This window comes from Echinops telfairi, unplaced genomic scaffold, assembly GCF_000313985.2.
Source record: "Echinops telfairi isolate 266 unplaced genomic scaffold, ASM31398v2 ScPeMD7_7468;HRSCAF=8506_0, whole genome shotgun sequence".
NCBI classification, from domain to species: Eukaryota; Metazoa; Chordata; class Mammalia; order Afrosoricida; family Tenrecidae; genus Echinops; species Echinops telfairi.
The window spans coordinates 13,804,421-13,814,469 of record NW_022111369.1 but is presented as its reverse complement, the minus strand read 5'-3'; the positions used below and the strand labels follow the sequence as shown (position 1 = coordinate 13,814,469).

Genomic DNA, 10,049 nt, shown 5'->3' with positions numbered 1-10,049 from the left:
TAATGACGGATTTTCCAGGTAGAGGAGCTGTCCTCAATTCTTCCTGTCAGTTCCTCTCATTTGGAGAACAATAGTATGTAGGCTCCTTCCTCCATACCCTTGTCACAGCATCTAAGAAATCAGTATTTTCCTAAACGGAACTCTTTCTGCCCTAAAACTTGCAAAAATCCCTAGTGACACCAGCTTCCTCTTAACACAGGATGGAATAGATTTTTCCTTTTCTTTCAGTCACATGATCTTCATGGAGATGGTACACAATTTGGTGAACGTGACTGGAGAAAATGGATTTTTTGGATGAATGTTACTTTGGTTTATGATTTATCATGTTTTATAGTTTAAGATAATTATATGTGAGGTAGCTTTGGATAATGTTTGAATCCATTTTGTAGGATGCATTTTGGTTTAAAATTTGCTCATTCCTCTAAATACACATCTATTCTTAACCGCTTCCAGCATAAAGTATATCATCACATACTCGGATAAGCTTCAGATTCCATACATTCATTTTTATTATGATATACCAGAAGAAATTCAACTCTCTAATTTCACAAACTAGAACTACTTCACAAAATAAACTACTTATAATTTTGTAGTGGGATATTGGGTCCAGAACCCCAAAGCAAGGATTGTAATCAATGATATCTCCGGGAATTCCAGTTAAACTATCTTCTGTTGTAAATTATAAATCAATTTTATCAATTGCATAATATTCTTTCACCTCAAATGCTGTTTCATCTTCCACTTCAAAAATTTCTTTGCCAATATTAACTACTGTTCTAGAAGGAAAGACTAAAAAGCACTGTTCTCTCATTAAGTATTTGTACTTTATGTGTATGTTACTATTTGACCTTTTCAGGTAGGGACAAATAAACCAAACACAAGCATCACAAACTAAAACTGAAAACATTTTTCCCTCCAAATGTCTATGAATTTATTTAAGCGATTTCTTGAAAATTTTATTGATTGTATAATTCTAAGAATGAGTTCCATGTGTTTCCTTCCTGTTATATGACTGACCTCTATTTTTTTAATCTATTATTTCCAAATTTATCTACTATAAAAGATTATCAAATATATCTACTGTTTCCAAATTTCACATCCTCTAGTCTGTTATCCTGGAATTTGGTTAAGAAATCTCAATTTAACCTATGAAATATCTTTAAACTGAGAACATTGCAGCTGGCTTCCGAAACCAAACTTGCTGTCATCTAGTTGATGCTGACTCAGAGACCCAACAGGACGGCAGAACTGCCCATACATTTCCGAGTAGAAACCCTATTCTTCCTCTTGAGGGGCAGCTGGTGGTTTGGAACTACTGACCTTCATGATCATAGCCACTAACTAACTACCTGCTTTTTAGATACATGTCAGATATCATTGGCTATTTCACAAGGATTGTTTAATTAGACTAAGAATATAGTACTAACCTGTAAGTGATGACATCTCTCAGTCAGTATACTTTTTAATTTTTTATAAGGACTATTTTATTGAGTCTTCAAGAGGACAAAGCCAAGACAAAGACAGACCATCCAGATGCAGGAGACCATGGCCCTGAGGCCATAATGTAAAGTTTTACATTAGGTTCCTTGATGACCTTTCTTTTACATAGCAGATCAGCAATGTGTTTCTAAATCAAAACCTCACTTACTGTAAGCTATTGAACTCAAATTGCTCCCTTTGGTATTTTATTTATGTTGACGTAAAATTTTACATTAGGATCCATAATAGACAGACTACAGAATTCTACAAAGTACTTGAATACTAGAGAACAAAATTGAAATTAATACCTTTAAAAGTGTCCTACAAATTCCCACTTTAATTTTGTTTACAAATTCAGATCTACTTTTTTTTTGAGATCTACTTTTAAAATGATGCTCTTTCAGTGCGTTTGTTACATTTGATTTCAACTTCCTACAATAATTTCACAAGCAATTAGACAAAATATATTTGAAGTATCGAACTCTGGTAAACAATGATAGCTGTTTTCATTAATATGCTATTAATAGAAAAGTGATCACTGTCGCATTGTCTTTGTATCCAGACTGGCTGTGGACAGGAAGGGCCTGCCTTCTTTCCCTGCAAGAAGATCCTGGAATCACAAGCTCCATCCTCCATCAATGATGACAGGGTTTCCGGTGACGTAGGCAGACTGTAGTGATACACGCAAGAAGACGGAACCATTAACAGGCTTAACACAGGTTGTGTTTCTTGTTTCTGTGATGGGCATAGTTAACCAAGTTGCTTCTCTGTTGACAAGCAACATTGCTTCACAAAAAGAATGCAGGAAAACATGAAGCCAAGTTCTGGTGACTTAGAGCTGCTAAATGTCCTTGTGATCTGGAGCTAGCCAGATGTCTGGCTAGGGACTCAGAACATTATCACATTCTGTGCAGGATCTGCTTGGTATTTGATCTCCAAATCAGAATACTAAGAAGCAATGATAAATAGCCATTTTCAAAATCAGCAGAAAACATAGGCATAGACTAGCACATTTTCATTTGAAAGCACAAACCAGAACTAGATGTGTTTTCCCAACTAATAAATTCCAAACATGTCAGTCATAAAGTGGCCATCTCAGCACCAAATAGAATTAAAAAGATATATCATTTCATTTGGTCAATCTACGTAGGGGATACTAAGAGCTGAAATACTGTATATACTCATGTAAAAGCTGAATTTTTCAGCACGTTTTATTATGCAGTTTTTGTGGTAAAATGAGGTGCCTTGGCTGATATTTGGGTTGTCTTCTACTCGAGTATATACAGTATGCTTTTTAAATTTTACATGAGTAACAATAATAAGTATATCTATTAACTATTAAGGAAATATCCTATATTTGTTCCAGACATATGAACTGTACAAATCTAGATGATTGCAAAGAATAATTAATATAATTTCCCCATGAATTTTCTAATTTTCCAAAGAATTAAGCTGTAATGATTTTTGAGTGGGAGAGGCTTAAAAATCTTCTAACTTAAACATGGGTATTTGAAGACTAAAATTGTCTTCTTAGTTTTAAACCGAAAGCCAGAAACAATTGGATAGGCAGTAAGGAAAGGCATTGGAAACTGAAAAAATGTTACAAATTTAGTATAGGAAAACTGATCATAAGAAGTAGGAAAATGAAGGAGTTATCAGTCACTTCCCTGAAAGAAAACTAAGTCCCCAATCTCGCCAAGTCCTTTCAAATGGCAGGTTCTCTGTGATGAACAGATCTGCCTGGTCCTTTTGAAAAGGCCAAAGGTCCTCCTCTTGTATAGTTCAAGCTGAACACTTCCAGTATTTGGCAACTTAATTTCTGGGGCTTAACAAGGGGAATTGAGCTGATCATAAATAGCCCAAGATCAGATTAGCTAAAGAAAAAGAAAACACACACAAGGATGAAATGGGATCTTCTGAAGATAAAGGAATTCAAGAAATCACACAGGCCACCACCACCTTGCTTGTTTCAAATTGCCCCAAGTATGATCAATTGTTAATAGTGCCGCCAAGAAATGGCAACTGCTTTGTTACAAAGAAATTCAACCCCTTTATTTGTCATGCTCTCCAGCCACCTGGAGGGTACCAAGTTACTATCACAACTCCTCTCTCCGTGCTCCTTTCTTTCCAAGCAGGGAGCTTCCAAAAATTTGGGGGCGGGGGTGATCATCTTTTACTTCCATTTCTCTACCTACTTTTTTGAAGCTGCCTTGTATGTTACAGTACGCTGGCCATGTTGTGTTCTGACCATGTAAGACCAAGGAAAAGGATCTGCTCTCTCCCTTATTAGTCTAGCTCCTGCTTTCTGGACCGTTTGCTGTCATACACACACAGTAACTGAAAGGGGCTCTTTGGGCATACATGGTTAAGTGCTAAACTGCTAAACACAGGTTGGTAGTTTTGAACCCACCCAGTGACTCCACAGGAGAAAGAGGTCGCTATTCAACCCTGCAGGACGGGGTAGAACCACCTCTGTGGGGTTTTGAGGCTATAAGTCTTTATGGACTCAGAAAGCCTCAGCTCCCCTCCACTGAGCAGCTGGCGGATTTGAACTGCTGGCTAGTTGCCCAACTGTGCCATCAGGGTTCCTTTAAAACAGGTTACTAAAGAGACACAAAGTGGGAAGAGATAGCATTAAGCATCTCTACACATGATGACCAATAGGAAGTGAGAGAGGGAAAGTGCCCGTGGCATCTTCCTAAACAAATCATCGGTAAAACTAAAGCCACCAGGTGCCAATTGTGTATCCCTTACATTCCACTGGGAGCTTTTTTAATTTTGTGGGTTCATTTGTTTGACTTTCATGTAATTAGGGTTCTCCTGGTTGTAGTTTTTGAAAGCAGTTACTAGAAAAGTAAGCAGTTTAATCTTTTTCAATTGTGCATTGAACTTGCTGCGGGATTTAGTCGGGTGCAAATTTGAATCAAAGGGGCCCTTTGGTCATAAAGGGTTAATACTGAACAGGTGGCTTTGCAGTCGCTCCACGGGAGAAAGAGCTGGCAGTCTACTTCCATAAAGGGGACAGCCCAGACAACTCTATGGGGTTAGTGCTTTGTCACACGGGTTACTGTGCGTTAGCACGGACTTGACAGCACCCAACGACAACACATTTGAATGAACGAAGAACGAGTGGTCAGATCAAAGTGGCCTTTCTCTGAGGACATAAAATAAAAAATTAATCCCTATCTTGTAAATACAGTGTTTGCGCATAAATCTACCATAAACTGTCTAAAACACGTCACTGTTTCAATGGGCAGCTTGTGGCCAAAGGTGATTTAGGATAATGAACTCCCTGAGAAGAATCGTGCTTACTTCATCCGAAGCCAAATACACGCAGAGCTGGGCCACTTCTTCCGCGGTCGCAAATCTCCCCGTCTTCTGTCTCTTCAGGAAATCGCTCAGCGCCTGTGGCCAGAGACCGTGCTGTGAGCTGAAGTGTGGACTCAGCTGAGACGCCTTCAGGGCATCAAAGGCAAGAGGAATCTGCACAGGACCACCGGCTTCCTACCTCCATTCCTCATGCATTGTACGCAAGAATATCATCAATGATGAATCAACTAGGCTATGGTGGCCATCCGTCCCCCCAACCCTTCCCTGCTCCAAGGATCTGCGTTGTACTGAAATGCACACACACACACACACACACACACACACACACACACACCAGAGTCGGTGTTATACAGCAGGGCCCGTTTTAACCAAAAGGTTGAAACATACTGAAAAGAGCAAATCAAGAGCTACCTCTTCAGGATTTGGTCGGGCTTGTATTCTCTCTTGCAGAGATGGGGTATCAACCGTTCCTATATCAAAAGAGGATGTACCATGTAGTTACATACTGAAAAATCAATCAATCATTAAACTTCCTTTCCATATAACAATCAGTGCCACCTTCCTCCACCACTTGGGATGGCAGTCCCTCTTCTCCCTGAGCCATCCTTTTACTGCAGCTTAAATTGCGACAGGGTTCTGACCCATCGTGACTCTCCGGGCACTGTTGACTTGCTCATTAAGGTTTCGGAAAGTGTCAATCTTTCCGGGGGCAGACAGCCTCATCTTTCTCCTCAGGAGCAGCTGGTGGCTTTGAGCTGTGGATTAGCAGACTGACACCTAACCCATGGAGCCGCCAGGACTTCTTGAAGAAGGCTTATAACTTGTATAATAGAATTTCCATGGGTTTTTAAAAAACAAAATGTCTTTGCAACCCTAGCCAGGTCCTCGGGCTGAATCACTCAGTGCTCCCAAGGATAGATATTTACATCATATTACATTTACATAATGACTTCTGATGATAGAAGGATGCTTATAAAACGATGCTAATAAGGAGCCCTGGTGGTGAAGTTATGCTGCAATCCACAAGGCCAGCAGTTTGAAACCACCAGCTGCTCCAGGTGAGAAAGATGGGGCTCTCCTATAGGAGAGACCAAAGGGTGGTGAGTTGAGTCTCGATAATCCCTCAGCACTTTGACATGTGCCATTTTATGGAAGCCTCACAATGTCTTGGTGATGTAGACACAGCTTTGCAGGGACAGCAAGTTATTTAATGTGGCCTATCTAGCCAAAGTCTTTGTAACACCCCCCAAGTGACATTGACCTGCACACACCTGGGGGAAGGCACTGATGGGATCACATGTGAGTCAGAGGCTACATTGTGATTGTCATCCTTTTGCATACAAGGAGCCTCTGAGCAGCCGCAGGGGTGGGGATGGGGGGGATTTCAACTTCCACCAAGACCCGGAAGTGGAGCGCATCCCCTGGACCCAAGATGACCACACGAGCAAGTTCCTTGATCCAGAAGACAGCTGTAGCATCAAGAGGAGCCACACCAGAACCAAGAGCCAGGGCACGAGACAGAGTAGTTAGTATACGTCTGTCCACAGGGCAAGGAAAGCTGAATGTTTGGGGGCAGGGGGTGGCTTGTGGAGTGGGGTGCCTCTGGGCACTTAATTTGGGGAGCTAGGTTCACTGGCTCACAGAGATGGAGCTGAAGGCATTTGGGTTGAAATTTACAGCCAAGTGAAATGCCCTTTGAGCAATTTATTAGCAGACTGGAAAGAACTTTGTAACAGGTCCTGACCAATGATGGGATTAAAATAATTTAACTTGTTGCCCTTATAACCATTTTAAGTATAAAAAATGCACACTGAGAGGTGGTTTATGATTCCCTTAATACTTAAACGAGAACAATCAACGAACAGCTGGTGAGTTTGAACTGGTGGCCTTGTGGTTTTAGCAGCCCAACTTGTACCCGCCACATATACCACGAAGGCTCCGTCTTGGCCGATGGTTTCTATCAACTTCTGGGAGGACTTGTTAGTTCGAAAGTAGTGTAATATCTCAAACTCTCCATAGTCCTGACAACTGACTGATAGATACAGTGGCACACACCTGGGATTACATTATAATGTTGTATCCGCAGAGAAAAACAAGCATGAAATACATCCCATCTCATAATTCTGTACTTGATTTGAGGGGAAAGAAATGATATTTCTTATGTACTGGATAACAGGGAATTCATTATATGTTACTTGTCTTATTCATCTTATTAGACCTATGACATAAATGTACAGATTAAATGAGCTAATATATTTGTGAAAAATCTGCATTTTTAATTTGAGTAAGAGAAGTGTAGTGGGAAATGAATTGCTACCCTAACCCATGATTTATAAGAGACTGTTGATCATGCTGAAAATGTATATCATCTTGTACATGTGGATGGCATTTAATGCCTATTAAATAAAACGATAGAGCAGACCAACACCTTCAAATGACTCCACTGTCATTGGACGCTGCTGTGTCAATGGCCTAGACTGCCCCAACTCACCATACACAGGTCTGGTGCTGGAGGTTATGACTCCAACAGCCATGGGCAGTATCGTAGACACTCTTTCCTCTCCAGGCCGCCTTCTGTGACTGGCTCAGTGACTCACGGCTAGATACCAGTCCCACAAGTTCCTTGTTCTAGAGAATTTGCGAATATATTTTCCAATCTTCGGAAGAGCCCAGCTGTTAAGATAGCCACATTTTCCTAAACATTTTGCCAGGGCAAAACACTCCCATCTTGTCCTTTTACAAAATTAGCATTATGTATGTTTGCCTTTCTCTCTCCTCTAAGACCTTCCCAACTATGTTTCTCTCCTTCCATTCTCTTCCCAGACTCTGGAATGTCCTTCACGTTTTGAAATATCTCAGGTGATTTCAAAATGCTTCTTCTTTCCAGGCCCGCCCCCGCCCCCCGCCCCCCCAACCCCCCAAGCCTCAAACCTACTGCTTTCAAGATGATTCTGATTCACGCTGCCCTCACCTGTCACCCAGTAGAACGGAGGACTTTCATTGCCACGACGTTTCAGAAGCAACTTGTCAGGTCTTTCCTCTGTGGAGCCACTGCATGTGTGTTAAGTCACCGATCCAACCCAAACCACATGGGCCACCAGGTCCCTTCCCTCCCAAACCAAGGAGAACCAATGAGACACTTTGGTGCTGGCTCCAAAAAAACTCACTGCCATTGAATTGATTCCAATTCATAGGACTAGGTAGACCTGCCCCTGTGGGTTTCTGAGACTGGAAGATTTCCCAGGAGTAGAAAGTGCCTCTCCTGAAGAGCAGCTCATGGGTTCGCACTGATGACCTTGTGGTTAGCAGACGGACATGTAACCCAGGACACCACCAGGGCTCCTTGGCTTACCTATAAATCTTTTACAGGAGTGGTTGATTTTTTGATGGTTCTGGATAGATTTTATTTTAATTTCTTTTCAGAAAGGAAGTTAAAAATTCTTCTTAAGTGGTCTGTATTCACCTTAGGTATTTGGAACCAGGAAAAAGGGTGTAAACTATTTATTTTTATCTATCTATCTATTTATTTATTTATTTATTTGAGGAGAAGACAACATAATGGTGTAAACTATTTACTATACATACCTACAGTTACTAAGGAAATGAGAAGTCATCCCTTAAAAAAATAAGCTATTGAATGCTTCGGTTTGGACACATTAAACATCCGTTCTTAGTAATAAATCTTGCCCTTCTCCTTTCTTTCATCTCAGAGCTTGGCAGATGTTTCCAGTAAAGAGTCAGAGCATAAACAGTTTTAGCTCTATAGGCCATTCAGTGTCTGTTAAAATGACTCACCTTTGTTGTAGCATGAAAACAGCCATGGGCTAGTACATAAACCAATGGGCGTGGATGTGTTCCACTTAAATTGTATTGACAGAAACAGGCAGTAGGCCAGATTTGACCTGCTATAGGCCACTGTTGGCTGACCCCCACTTGATAGCATACGCAAAGGCAAATTCTCTGAATAACTCCAGGTGCGTCACATGACCCGTGTCCTGGGATCCTACCCTTAATTTATGACTCTCTTCCTGCTTTGCTGTAAGGAATATCTACTTATCACCTCCCCACAGTGATCCTAGGGTAAGATGACCAGACATCCCGCTTTTGGCAGGACAGTCTGACTTTTAACAATTTTTCCAAGGTCCCTCTGTGTTTTAAAAAAGTCCCGATTTTTGGAAAGAATGCACAACAAGCTAGGGTATACGGTTTTCGGCTGCCATGTGGCTATTTCGCCAGGATATGAGTTTTATCAATGGTGTCCTACTTTACCAATGTTAATATCTGGTCACCTTAAAATATATGTCCCACCCAGTGCTTTGGGGTACTAAGGAACCAGTAGTCTTTGTCAGAAGCTGGAGAAAATCTGGAACCATGAAGAAAACTCCTCTCTGGAACTGAATGTTAAAGGGAGCCTGTGAGCAGGCTGAAATGCTTGCTAGGTGACCACCTGGATCTACTTGAGTGGAAGTGGGAGAAATACAGCAATAAAGAGACAGGTTGCGTTTGGCCACTAACACCTGTGGACTTGGTTTACAGGAAAAAGGAGAAGAGAGAGCAGGTTGACTGGTCTAAGGTTCATGACCGACCCTGAGGGGGCTAGGCTTGTTGAGTTGGTGAGAGCCCATGGTCTAAGGCAAGGTGACCAATGGGCACCCTGTGGAGGCTGAATGAGGCAGCCCACTTTGAGTTGACCAGAACCCGACCAGCTGGAGATTTTTGAGCCTGTGAACTGGTGCATATTGTTGCTGACTTTATGGATGGCCTGTCTGGATTTGACTTTGCTTATGGATGCAGACTTCACAAGGTTCCAATTGGAATGAAGACTCTTTATGTCAACAAATATGATTGTCTTCTCAGAGAACTGGGTTGATGTAAGTGGGCAGTACATAAATTGGATATCCAAAATTGGGGGAGATAAAGACATGCGTGGTTGGCTTACAAACTTTCATAGGTGGGGAGAAAATTCACAGGATTATAGGGTTAAGGTGTAGGTGTTACTTAATTGCAATTGTGATGCTAAAGAATTATGTACAGGTGCCAGATTGCCAAGAGATGGATTGAGTTAGTTTATTGTGCCAACCTGGCCGATAAACACGTGGGATTAATTGAAGGGCAGCGGAATAAATGGCTCAGTGAGCCTCGCCTTTCAAGTTCTCGGGTCTCTTGCTTTGTGATGGTCGCACCAGGGTGCAGCTGCCTTAGCAGTTCCCTGCTTCAGCTTGCAAGGCTCACTTCCTGCA

General features: G+C 41.5%; 1 protein-coding gene across 2 annotated transcripts in view; it reads right to left on the bottom strand.

Moving 5' to 3' along the window:
- Positions 1-485: 485 nt before the first annotated feature.
- The window catches only part of BDH2 (3-hydroxybutyrate dehydrogenase 2), a 34,672-nt gene continuing 25,108 nt past the window's right edge, over positions 486-10,049 (bottom strand). For both annotated transcript variants that reach the window (XM_004703289.2, XM_045284282.1), the window contains exons 8-10: positions 5,221-5,279; positions 4,792-4,884; positions 486-2,149 (exon numbers count right to left, since the gene is read on the bottom strand). In XM_004703289.2, coding sequence (XP_004703346.1) covers positions 2,096-2,149; positions 4,792-4,884; positions 5,221-5,279 — 206 coding nt within the window. In that variant the 3' untranslated portion in view covers positions 486-2,095. The remainder of the gene's footprint in view (positions 2,150-4,791; positions 4,885-5,220; positions 5,280-10,049) is intronic.